This window comes from Hyposmocoma kahamanoa, unplaced genomic scaffold (assembly GCF_003589595.1).
Source record: "Hyposmocoma kahamanoa isolate Upper Pololo Valley unplaced genomic scaffold, ASM358959v1 87, whole genome shotgun sequence".
In the NCBI taxonomy this organism is placed as follows: domain Eukaryota; kingdom Metazoa; phylum Arthropoda; class Insecta; order Lepidoptera; family Cosmopterigidae; genus Hyposmocoma; species Hyposmocoma kahamanoa.
The window spans coordinates 18,127,569-18,141,759 of record NW_020654422.1 but is presented as its reverse complement, the minus strand read 5'-3'; the positions used below and the strand labels follow the sequence as shown (position 1 = coordinate 18,141,759).

The following is a 14,191-nucleotide window of genomic DNA, read 5'->3' as shown; positions in this document are numbered from 1 at the left end:
TCAAGAACTTTTATAGTCCAATATACAATTTTCCAATTCGATTGTTGGCACTTTCACATATCTTTTGCTTGTGCTATTTCCTCTACGTGGGCGAGTCTGGACTCGCAAATCACTTCTATTGTAGGTGCTTTATCATCTTTGTTTGTCGTTAAATTCCTACGAACGTAGTTGTTTTTAAAAGTCGTTACAAATGAATTGGTATTTGTATCGTTCAGAGCAAACAAGTGAATTTCCTCAATGCTTAAGCAGCCATTTTGTGAAGCCGTACGCTCGTCAGAGGGCTCCATTCACGTGCTAATTGCCTACTCGCGCAATTAATGTTTTTATTTATATCACATTTCTGAAACCGCATTTACAAGTCAGTTTTACATAACAATAATAAAATCATTTAAAATAGCTTCGGTGGATGTGAAGTTTAAAGAAAACCGACTCCGCTGCCATGGCCATATAAGCTGAAGAGAAGAAAGTTACTCCGTGAAGGTAGTAGGAGGTCTGACCCCAAATAAAATGGGAAAAGGGCAGAAAGAAGAAGAAGAAGAAGATACTCATAACATAATTCAAATTTTGAAATATTAAGTAATTACAACCATACCAATTACTTGGCACTCAGACCACCCAGACCAAAAAAGTTCGTTTCCAAATTGGTCCTATCAGTTATCGAACTGGGATCTCCTCTAGAGCTCACAGTGTTAGCCGTTAGGGCATTATTGTCATCGTAATTATTATAAATGCAAGAAGAAACGTCAATATATATCTCCAAACATTTTCTATATTTTCTTTTCCTGAGTCCCAAGGGAAAGTTGACACATTTCCTGAAAGTGGTTACAGTGTTCACCTGAAATTATATATAAAAAAATGTAATAAGGATTCACACTTGTGGGTGTTACGTATTCCTTATGAGATCGATTTAGTATCAGTAGACCTCCTTGTGATCTTTCACACTTCTTTGACTTTGAACCGCGCCAAAGGGCCCAAGCTGCCATCCAGCAGCTCCCGCCCAAAGATGGCAGCAGTATTCCACGTGGGCACGGACTTGTGACTTATAAGGTAGCAGTCAGTTGTTGGACGCCAGCTTGACTTTGCCATCTAAGTGACTACGGAATTTAACGTCACAAGAGATGTCGACACCAAGGATCCCGATGCTCTCCGAGATATTTAATGGCTTGTTCTGGAACTGAAGGTCTGCAGCAAATGGAGTCTTTTTAGCGGTGAACGCGTAAACTTGTGTCTTGGTGGGGTTAAACTGGACAAGTTTCGTTTCTGTTTATAATTATAATTGAAATTAATGCATTTATTAAAATTCACACTTGTAGGTGTTACACACTCCTTATTTGATTGATAACACGATCATTACTAAAAAATGTAGAGAGTTTGGAATCTCTCTGGTGTTTTTTTTATTGAACATTTCTTGACCTTCAGATGCGACTGTGCTTTATACGCGTGGCGCACTATAAGTTTCCGAAATGAATAAGAAAAAAATACTATAAATGGTCAGAAATGAATTTATTGTTTCTCAAAATATTCACCGTTAGCGTTAATGTACTTTTTCATACGAACGAACAAATTTTGAAAACATTTATGCCACTCCTCCGTGACAATTTCTGAAACATATTTTTCATACTCTTCGACAGTCTCTTCAGGTGATAAAAATCGTTGACCGCGCAACTGGTTCTTGATTTTTGGAAATAAATAAAAGTCACAAGTTGCCAGGTGGGGACTGTACGCGGGATGGGTCATAACCGCTCACGCGATACATGAAGCCGTAGACGCATACCACACTTAGAGATGAGAGAGTATTGATTTTATACCGATTTGTCGGATATCGAAGTTATAACAGGTAAAAGAACTAATATTAATTGCTATTTCGGTAACTACTCTAGCAAACCATAAAGTATTTAATGCCTCGGTTTGTCATTTAAAAAAAATAAACAACTTCAAAAATACGTCACGACAATCGCGTGTGTTATGGTTTGGGCTGGTGATTTCGGTGTTTATATATAGAAAACATACCGTAAGTAGCGTTTTTTAAGTTTACCCTGAATATAAATGTTTATAAACTATACTTTAAGGAGTAATTTCATGGTAAACGTTAGAACCACTCAAACGGAATATTATCATATTTAACCAAGTACACCAAAAATTTCATTTGCACTTAAGTGCAGGATTTGCGGTGTATTACTGCATTTTATTTGAGATGTTTTTGTAGGTAGTACGGAGGGTATTTATTTAGCAATGCTGAATAATAATTTTTATTTATAAAAACTTGTATTTAAACTGAATGCTTTTCTAATTTGCGAAACCAAATAGCCGCCATTTTGCGGTAGGAAGAGCGCATCGCGTGAGCGGATAAGGTCAACGCTGTTCACCTTCAAAAATTCATTTGTCTGTCTGGCCTTGTGAGAACTGGCATTATTGTGGTGCAAGATGATACGGCGTTTACGGTTATTTTTTTGGAGTTTGTCAATAATTTCCGGCAAACAAATGGTCGTGTACCAATCACTATTCACGGTACAACGATTCTCCAAGCAGCGGTAGCCACGTGTCTAGTTTTATTTAAAAAAGAAGCAATCATCCGCTTAGAGGCACTTTGCATGCGCGCCACTTTGGTTGGTTTCGGCTCATCTCAAAATTCCCAAACGCTCGATTGCAGCTTTGTTTTGGGATTGTAACTATAAATCCATGTTTCGTCACCTGTTACTATATCCCACACCAAATTTGACTCCCCTTCGTCGAATCTGGTAAGCATGATAGTGCACCAAGTGACGTGATCCTTTTTTTGAGCTTCAGTCAAATTGTGTGGGATCCACCGAGAGCACAGCTTTTTCACACCCAAATGTTTGAGTAGTATTGATTGTATTTGACTCATGCCTTAGCGCCCAGACACACGAGGAGAAAGTTTTCGCGCGGCCGCCACGCGGTCGAAGAGCGGAGTCCGCGGCGGCAGTCGCGCGGTCGAAGAGCGGAGTCCGCGGCGGCCACCGCGCGGTTGAAGAACGGACTCCGCTCGGCGACCGCGTAGACAAAGACAAGCTAGTGCCTTCCAGCTACAAGTTAAATAAATAGAGCGTATTTTGCCATAACAGTTCGGTCTCTGAACACATGCACGCGGTCGTTCGCGGGTGCGCCTAAAGATGCCCGAATGTCTTGGTATGTACGTCATGGTCTACGGCGCACAACATCGATGTTTTTGTTGTTCACAGCAATTGTCTTACAGCGGTTGTCAGCAAATGTTGTAATTATTTTTTAAACATTGTTTATGTAAGTGGCCAGTTCCGGAAACTTATAGTGTGCCCTATGTACCTTTGTAAAAGAAGTTTATCTCAATTTCAGTTTGACTAGAGCTTCCATTGTATATTTAGAGAAACAAAGTTTATTTTATCGATCTGCCCATGCCAGTATGGCAATTGGCATCCAAAGGCTTTACAAAGCTGGGAACGAATAGCTAGAATTCCAGACCGGCCAAAAATCTACTAAAACTTGCTGGGTTTGCGTTGACTGAATCGAAAAGAATTTTATACTTTTGTTGAAATAAATAAAATAATATACCTATTCACCGATACATGTATTTTTATCTTAACCGAAAACTTCGTATTTTAAAGCTAAAAATTTTTGTAAGTTCATACATGCATACACTGCATTTAAAACTAAACTTGTCTGTTAAAAATGTGTAGGAGAAGAGAAGGAGACATATCTTCAAGTTTTTCATTTATTTCTTAAAGATAATCAAACCCGCCTGTTCTTTTTCAGATATATACCGCTTTTCATAGTGTCGCGATCTCTGAGGTCCCGGGTTCGATTCCCAGCTGAGTCAATGTAGAAATTATTTTTTCTATATTTATGATACCAAGTGACCGGACTGTTGCAGTGCCACTCAGAACTTTAAATCGCAAAGATATGAGGGGCACTGCCACTGCGTCACCCTGAAATATAAGTTGACAAGTCCCATGTGCCTGTCATTTTACCAGCACCTTTACCCTTCGAAACCGAAACGCAGTATTGTTCACATACTGCTTGGAGGCAGAAATAGGTAAGGTGGCAGTACTTCCCTAGATCAACTCTTTCACACGGGGATACTAAATTCGCTCCACGACCCCAAAAAGCTGACTTTTTTTATTTTATTTATAAAAAGTAATATAAATACAGTCTGTGTCATTTCATTTACCGCCACTATCCGTCAAAACCCAACCACGGTAATGTTCACATAACTACTTGGCGACATAAATAGGTAAGGAGGCAGTACTTCCCTGGACGAACTTCACAAAGAGTTCTATTGCTACAATATTGTCTCGGGTCTGTGTTTGTGATACCATTGTTGTTTCCGCTTTCCATAACAGAAGTGCTTTAATAGATACTTAATTTGGTATCAGAGAACATATGTGATGTTGTCTAATATTTAATGTGTAAGTGCTCGAATAATATTTTTAAGTGCCTGTAACCCTTTATGATTACCTAAAGCTGTTTTTAAATTTAATGTTTATAACAACGTAGAAATAAAAAAAAAATTACATTATTTTTACGTGTGTGACAAGCGTAATTCGATGTGAATTACGTTTTTAAGAATGTATTATAAAACGTGCTTAGGTACATTGTTTATGTTACAGTAAGCATAGTTATATTTCGCTGCTTCCCTCAAGAGCAGAGTGGCGCAGTGGAAGCGTGCTGGGCCCATAACCCAGAGGTCCGTGGATCGAAACCACGCTCTGCTAATCTATTTGTTTGATATCTATTTTTAATTTCACTCAATTTTTTTTTTTACTTTTTGGACACCATTCCAGTGCCGTTTTACTTTATTTCACATCACTACCGTGCTTTTTTCGATCTTCTACGTCTTGGATCTTAGGTTATCTTCGGGTTTCGGAATTTGAGACCCGGTTTATAAGTCTTACTATTGTGTACAATTGGAAATGAAACCGCATTTTCGGATCTAAATTGTGTGAGGTTTTTTTTAACAAAGAATTTTTCGAGCCCTCTATTTGTCGGTTTGTTCTAAAAACAAATATTTTATGCAATTCAGATCCGTAAAATAGTCTTATTTTCAATGTATAGCAATCACCAAAGCGTAAGAGTACAGATTTTGGCGAATGCACCGCGAACGCGCTGCATGCGCCCTGCACATGCACTGCTCTCGCGCTGCACCCGTGCTGCATGCATGCCGTTAAATATATGTGGCACGCGTGCAATGCGCGAACGATACGTAATGCAAGTGCGCAGCTCGCGGCTCTTCGAATACAAGCGCATTTGCCAGATCTGTACGCACCTGATGAAAGTAGACATGAAAGAGACGATGAAAGTTACACAGTGCTTCATATATTTACAATATATCTAAACTTATGAATAATTATTTCATTCATTTACCTTCTTCGACAATCCGATTTCATCGCGATGTTTTCTCCTCTCATTAGAGGACCCGTGTTCAGTAGTGGGACGCATAATGGGTTAACGATGATAATGATATAGTGCTTAACGAAAGATGTGATTATGTTCTATATGTAAATACATTACGATAATGATACTCGTGTAACTACGTTCTGCCTGCATACGTCTTTACTACTGGCCATTTACGTGCATTTACTAACTTATTTATACATCGAATAGTATATTGCATCTTAAATTTACTATTCACAATATTTTAAGTAATTTAAAAATGCTTTTATTCATCCCTTGTACGAGCTGCTTGTCTCGTACAGTAATATGTCAGAATATGTCAGGTGATATCAGCGAGATGATGCAGGGAGATGTCAAAGATGCTGTAGAAATAATACTCGACCGATACCACGGAGTAACTTTATTGTACTGAAAATTATAATTTATACATATTGCACGTGCACAATGCAGGGTGCGACGTTGCATATTGTCAGTTGCACAATAATGTACGTTGACCCGTACATCCCTTATTAAGTGGTTTCTTATTAGCGTTAACGATGAGTTGTTTATATTAATATCTTATTACTAGGATTATTATTATATCGTTAAACAACAAGCTAGACCTCATTTGTGATTTCAGCGTCTACAACCAGTAATATCTTATTCACTCTTTAGTAATGTTAAATGTATACTTACATACGAAATAAAACTATTTTTCTGGATTTAAATCGCGTATATTTGTTTTTTCAAACAAACCGACGTTTCGGGCCCTTTACAGGTCCCATGGTCACGGTTGACTGAGGTGGTACGACCAGTTATGTCTAATATTAATGCAAACCACCCTATTTTTTCACTATAGTTACAATAGTTATTAATTAAATACCTTATTTTTAATTTAACAAGGAAAACAATACGCTACATTAAGTTTTACAAATTATTTTATTGAATGAATTTTTATTAAGTTTAATTTATTATTAATTATTAATAGAAATTAGAATAAACTAAAACATATTAATTAGTACTGCAGTCTGTACTACTCTGTACCACCTCAGTCAACCGTGATCATGGGACCTGCAAAGGGCCCGAAACGTCGGTTTGTTTGAAAAAACAAATATACGCGATTTAAATCCGGAAAAATAGTTTCATTTTCTATGTGTAACAATCGTGAAACCTAAGAACTCGATATGTATACTTACCTACAGATAACATTTTTTAAAATATTATTTAATGCTCCCAGTTACACGAGGAGAAAGCATTCGCGCGGCCGCCGCGCCGCGACCGCCCAGTTACCACGCCTTCGTGTACATTAATTGCGAATCTAAATTCTATTTACTAGGCAACAACATTTAAATTCCTCTGAATAATACAACCGATTTGCAAAATTCACCAAATTCCAGCCAAGCTAGCCCGCGCGCCCGGGACGCTCATTTAAGTTGAAACGTAAAAGCTAAATAAATACATAGAGCGTATTTTGCCACTACAGTTAGATGCACGCGGTTGCTGGGCAGCTCCGCCGGTCGACCGGGGTGAGCCCCATGAAATTCGTATCGAATAAATGCGCTGTTACTCTTAGCCTATAAACTATATAAAATATCTCATGAAACGCTTTTGGTTTTCGTAAATATTCTTCATTGCACCAAAAAAAAACAAAAAAATATAATTTATGGACAAGGTGAACTTAGGTGACTTTATATCTAAAAAAACATCTCTTCCAGCCAGCCCAAGGCAGTGATACAAAAGTCATACTCGTAACAGTGTCGAAAATAGAAAGAGGGAGAAATATAATAAAATTAAAAAAAACAGACGCAAGTGTAAATAAAAAAATAAAAAATCCACCGACTTTTTAATTTTTTTTTACTTATAGGTACTTACATAAGTATTATATACACATGGAATATATATTATAAATAAATTATATTTAAATATACTTGGAGTGAAGGTCGGAAAGGGAGACGTCGAAGGAAACACCCTCAACGCAGAATTAGTCAGAAATTACTTGATAATCGGCTTATTCACTTTTCGTTTTCAATTCGATCAGCCGGCGGTGAAATATTAAGAGGGAGCAGAAGAAAAATTCCTAATCTTCGATTTGATTTTAGAGAGCTATATCCACTTTAAAGTTAAAAATAAAATATTATATGAGTAACTACACGATATATTCAAGCATAGACATTAATCAGAAACATAAAACAATAAAGTTTCCTCGATAGATAAAAATCACGAAATGACCTCTAATTTTCACATTTTTTCGATTTATCCTCGAAATGCTACAGGTTATTAGGACAAAAATTAGATAATTAATTATGTTTATGCATAATCGACAAGTGTCACTACGGATTTTTTCTTAATCCCTTTAGTTTTAGAGTTATTCCGCTAAAACGAATTTGGTACTTTTAATGCGCAAAATTCAACATCTTCTGTCGCATGTCACGCGAACTTCAGGCATATATTTGTTTCACAAATTTGGGCGGAGCCAACGTCAAAACTTTTTTGGCATGAGAGCTCTTAACGTCAACTGATTGCAATTAGTTGTTTTATGTACTTTTCACAGAAATTAGTCCGAAAGTATAAGAGATGGATGAGGTTAAAATGGATTCTAAATATCACGTGGCAAGTTTAGAAAGAACGGAGCGGTACGTCTTCACAGTCCAAGCAACTTACACAAAAAGCCCTTTGTCTCCTACCATACCCAGTTTGAGCTGTCAAACTAACGTGATATTTGTAATCAAAGAAACCATGATCGAGATTAGTTAAAATGATTCGTAAATAGCATAGTAAATCGTTTATCGAAGTGATAGCTGGCGCCGACATATATATCACATAGAAAACAGTAGGATGATTACAAAGAGAGTGCAGGTAGAAAGTGCGCTGTCAATCTTTTTTTGATCCAGTCCATTATTGGATGTTGGAAAGGGAACCTTTTCCACAACTCCGCCGTACGTGAAGAAAAAATTACTTAAAATAATAAATAAAAGTTAATAATAAATAAAAACAAATATTAAAACGCACGGTGTATTTTTTCATTTAAATTGTGTTGTGCTAGACCAACTGTGGGCTCAAAGGGTTCTTTAAGACCGTAACGAGTGTGCTCCATACTTACACAGTGGGAAGCCGGTAATTTCCTCAAGCACCTTTGTGTTGAACATTTTAGTTGGAACCCACCACGTTTAATTATATTGTACAAGTATCTCAATTTCTTCTACATTTATAACGATGACGACGACCAAGGGGACATTTTAGTAAATAATCATTCGAGGTTCAAAACTTTTGTAAAATAAATTTTATATTTAATGTTCATCGGAGCCTTTACTCGAAAATTTATAACATTATGTTTGAGTGAACGCTAAAGCCGTTTAAAATTTAATTAAAGCTTTATACGGTGGTTTTTAAAGCATATATTTCTATGACCTGATAGAAAGTGACGATGAAGTCGACGATGAAGCATGTACACCTAAATAATACCTATTCATTCTAGCCTTGAATAGGTCCAAGTTATAACGTTCAGGGAACAAGTCTGAAGGCAGGGAATTCCACTCCATAGCCGTTCTCCATTTAAATGTGGAAGCGAAACGTTTCGTGCTAATTCTTGGAATATCCACAACATAGGGGTGGAATTCCAGCCTGCGGCTGGTTCCTCGATGATGGAAAGGGGAAGGCGGAATTAAGGTGCTCTACCACCAGCCAGGTGAGACGATAGTGACTAGCGCATCTTTGATGGAAATGGTCTGGATTGACGAAGATGTGCGAGGCGAGAATTGAAATATTTGTTGATGTAATATTGAATAGTATTACTGCTAATATAGAATATTTATTAACTCAGCAACGGAAACACGATATCTCGCACGAGGTCGCGAGTACCCGTATGATCTCGCACGTGCTCGCGGTGGCTATTAATATATGTATTATTAGTAGTATTAATATATGTCAAACGCGATATTTCTAAGTTATGTAGGATTTGGGATTTAACAAATATATCTGCAGCTGATTTTTCATCTGTTAACATTTTAATAATATTAATTTACAGAACATTTTACTTCAGTCGTCTAGCGATGGACGAACTGAGCAGCACTGAATCTTCACTATCTACAACAACAGCGCGGCAGCGCGAACGCGAGAAAATGTTATGAAGTATAGAATATATTTTGTACTAAATAAAGTATTCTTTAAGGGTAAGTATTCATTAAGAGGGCGACGTGTTGATTGGGAGATAAAAAAAAATTAAAAAGATAACGCCCAGTTACAAGAGGCGAAAGTTTTCTCGCGGCTGCCGCATGGCGACCGCCCAGTTATCACGCCTTCATGTACATTAATGGCAAATCTGAATTTTATTTACTAGGCAACAACATTTAAATTTCTCTAAATAATACAACTTCAAGCCAGACTCGTCCGCATGTCCGGGACGCTCATTTAAGTTTAAACGTAAAAGCTAAATAAATAGAGCGCATTTGTCATGACAGTTAGACGTGACTATATATTATAGAGTCCTGAGGCCGCGCAGCACTGCGCTGCGCAGCCAATCGTTGGTAGCTTGTGCCGCGACGGGTAATGCAAAATGTAACTTAGCTTCTCGTCAATAAGGTGTTTCTTTAAAAGGTAGAAAGTTTCCCTACTCTTTTGTTACATTATTTCAATATTATATAGTTAGTAACCATACTATAGTAACTGTCACAGCTTTGGTAACACAAAAGTAATAAACATTTTTTTTTAAACTACTTGCTGTACCCAGCACGAAATGATAATGAAGAAAAAAACTGTTTGTCTTTTATATCTGTTTATTGGAGTGCTTCTAAATGGTTTTAATACTTTACAAAATTTTGTGGGCGTGGGCACTACAACTCACGAAAATTTTATAACAAATATATTAAAAAAAAACTATATATTTGAATTTCTTCTTTGAAACAAAGCGTAAGTCATGATGATCAAAGACATGAGGTAGCTGACATTTTCTTTGCAAAATTTCAAACGAAAATAAATAGAAAAAAAATGCTGTAGACGCTAAACCCAAGCAGCTATATTAATGAATACAAGGAACGAAATATTTACAACGTATTTTTCACTATTAAATGAAATTCATAGTTTTTCTTTATTTCTCTCACAGCCTGCTACCAACTTTAGAAAACTTTTGCTCTCACGTCCTGCACTTCGTTTCCCTTTTTCAAATATTACCCGTAATACAAATAAAAGGCAGGTACGGACTTCTGTAAAGTTAAACACGGGCCGAGCAAATCCGTCAATATTGCACCGATGCATGTACACTGTTGGCAAACTCGCGTCGCTGGCTGCATGTTGATTTACCGGCAGAGATGGAGTTAGTTAGGTTTGAGGGCTATATTAATAAGCACTCCCTTTGGTAGGAGATCTCATTGCATGAAATGACACTATATTTGTTTTTTTCAAACAAACCAACGTTCCGGGCTTTTTACAGATCCAATGGTCATGACTAACTGTTGCTAAAAAAATTGAGAAATAAAAATAAAACGCGGGTTTGGATTTCATATACCTATGGAAAAAGGACTTCTGAGCGGACAGAGGTCCGAAAGCATAATGAAATATTATAAGGGCATCCTTTGCATGGCGAGTTTTCTGAGAAATTGTTTAATCCTATTCTATCCTCCCTTTTCCTACTCAGATGCACGTGTGTTGGCCTTGGGTGTATAAATAATAAATAATAACGCACACACTCAACATAGCCCCGCACTAGTGCGGGGAAGTGGGGGGCGTTTCCCTAGGGAAACCTTGTGTTGCGGGTGCCATGGACACACATATAGACAAACACAAATTACCTCCAAACTCACGAGAGAAATAAATGTAGGTCGTATAAATATTTCTCCCGGCCCGGGAATCGGAACTGGGACTTCTGCGTGGCAGTTCTGTATGGCAACCGTTCTTCCACGGAGGCAGTTAATAGCAGGTAATGGAAGATATAACTAAAAATAATCTATTTTCACTTTGTATAACAACAAAAGGCAAAATATCAATGTGTATAATAAATTTTCAATATAACAAACATTAGATATAACGATTAGGTGACATAATGAACAAATGGTATTAGTGCTACCAGTATAACGCTGCTCGCTCGGCTCATGCAGCTTTGTTATATACTAATCTAACCTAAACTCACAGGAGGAGGTCGAACCAAGTAGCAAATGCAAACAAATTCGGTTCTGGCGGCCGGCCGCTGCCGCGGAACGCTCGCTCGCTGAAATAATTCGTTGTAGATTTTTATTTTTGCCTGTTTTGAGGATTGTACATGCTGTGGCGTAACACGTTAGCACATTCTTTAGACAATATCCTTCGGTGTATCGTATATTTTTTGTAAGACTGTTATTTAATAGTAATACCTAAACCCTTTGAACTAGCAAAATCGGTTTTCCCGCTCCCCCTCTGACGACTCGCCTTAAGCGAAGCGGGGTCATCTGTCTACCATGTATTAAAATAATTGGAAATAATAACACTCTCTCTCTCTCTCTCTATCTCTCTCTCTCTGTGTGTGTGTGTATGCGTGCGTGCGTGCGTGCGCGCGCGCGCGTGTGTGTGTGTGTGTGTGTGTGTGTGTGTGTGTGTGCTTTTTCTCACGATTCCATCCACATTCTTTCTTTAAAACATGTGTCATTATTCAAACTGCGTACTAGTGTTCAAATTAGGATGAATATTTATCAAAATAATTAATGAATGAATATAAAACATATCCATTGGGCGGTTTCCATGATATGATATCTACGAAAAGAATCTACTCTTAATTATATGGAGTATCATGAAATGTCCCTTCCATTTACTAGTTAATTACCCCTTTGCAAATCGAACATGGTCAATATCGGCTCTCATTAAGCAAATGAGAAAATGATTCGAGTCACGCTCATTTGTATAATTGCCTCTCGACTGAAAGAACTGACTTTTGCTTCATTACCCGTGGCAAGAGTGTAATACATAAGTATATAATACATAAGTGTTGGAAAATGTAAATGTATAATATACACTGTACACTCTTGCCACGGGTATGTACATAATAATAACTATTTATTATTATGTACATTTTCCAACACTTATGTATTATACTGATTATATTTACTTTAAAACTAGATATAAGAAAAAAATGTTGTTTACAGCTGATAATACTAATAAATACGTCAAATTCAAAGCACTAGGGAAACTCTGTGTCGCGGATGCCACGAACACACGCACAGACAACCACAAATTACACCCAAACTCACTAGAGACATAAATGTAGGCAGTAAAAATAGAGTCGAACCCGGGACCTCTGCGTGGCTATTTATAATATATAAATAGCTATTTTTTATTCAAGTATTATTATTCTTCTAAACTTAAATTGAGTTTTCGCAAATGTACTGGATTTCAGAGTAACGATGTTATTTTTTTAAACTTCTCTCTCAGCGACACTCTGGGGTCCAGTTTGTAAATTGTCGTTATGGTGCGCATTTGCAGAGCAAAGCTTCTATTAAGAGTCGATACTAGCTCAGCTAGAATTAAAATTTTTCCCGTACTAATACGGTTTATTTTATTGGGTTAAGTGGCAGGGACACAGGCTTTCTTTCAGAATTTATTTTTTTATAAACGAAATTGAAGCTATTTGAAAAATGTATATATATATCACGAATAGGTACTATACATCTTCTATTTAGTTAAGTGGATATAAAAAAATCATTGGTATAAATCGCACTGTTCACACAATATTGTATTAACCATTGACTTACGGACGTCGGGTCCGCGCTAAAAAGTGTCCGAACTTATAGGGCGTTAAAATCGTATACAGAGCGTCATTCACGCTCTAGTCTTCGTTTGTTCGACTGACAGCGAAGCAAGCAAAATTAGACAGTACTGCGATAACATTACAATTTAAATTCAACGTTTTAGCTTTTTCATATTCCTTTACATGTCACTACGTTTAAATAGGTTGACTTGGGACATTTTTTTCGTGGTTTTTGTATTAGACCCGTCGTCCATTTATTTGTAAGTCAATTCTAAAAGTGTATTTTTTCAGAATCGATGAAAAACGAATACTCACTTCACGTGATAGACCATTAAAATTTATACATAGGGTAAAGTTTATTACTGACATCTAAACAATTTTCTACTGGCCCAATTTCTTTTTGAAATAAAAGGGAGGAAATAATTTCATATTTTTGAGCAAGGACTCTATGTTTTGGCCAGAACTAGCTCACATAAAGTTTATCTCATTTTGAGTTAAGTAGATATCTTTTAATTGTTTCTTACAATATTCTGTCAATGGTTTTATTGACGTGTAGAGAATCAAATTTTGGTTTCAGGACACTCATTCACATATTTTAAGTTACAACACTATTGTAATATTAGTGTGATATTGGTAAAGACCATTGGTTTTCCTAAAATTTCGAGGTAAGATTGTGTTTATTTTTTCTATCGAGAAAACTTTTAGGAATCGTGTTATCACATCGTGCACTAATCCGTTTATTTTGTAGAGCTCCTTGTGAAAGAGTTCCTCTAGGGAAGTACTGCCACCTTATCTATTTCTGTCGCCATCAGTAACGTCAGCATTACTGTGTTCCAGTTTTGAAGGGCAAGGGTGCTGGTGAAATTACAGGCACATGGGACTTATCAACTTATGTCTCAGGGTGACGGGCGCAGAAGTAGCGCACCTCAGATCTTTGCAATTTAAGGAGATGAGTAGCAATGCCATTGTTATGGACAGGCGTATAGCTTACCATCAGGCGCACGACTTGTTCGTCCCGTCTCTTAATAGTATAAAAAAAAACAAATTTACTATATATTATAATTATTAATACTGTGGGGGCGGATTATGAGAAAAACGCCTGGTTGTAAATTGAGCTTC

The 14,191-nt window shown here is 37.0% G+C and overlaps 1 protein-coding gene and 1 non-coding gene across 2 annotated transcripts in view; one reads left to right on the top strand and one right to left on the bottom strand.

Moving 5' to 3' along the window:
- Positions 1-1,054: 1,054 nt before the first annotated feature.
- LOC113235403 overlaps positions 1,055-14,191 on the bottom strand; it is a 78,011-nt gene continuing 64,874 nt past the window's right edge. The window contains exon 5 of the mRNA XM_026471081.1: positions 1,055-1,260. Within this exon, the coding sequence (XP_026326866.1) occupies positions 1,055-1,260 (206 nt within the window). The remainder of the gene's footprint in view (positions 1,261-14,191) is intronic.
- Positions 4,635-4,706, top strand: Trnam-cau. Its single transcript has one exon. It is a non-coding gene; the product is annotated as a tRNA-Met (tRNA).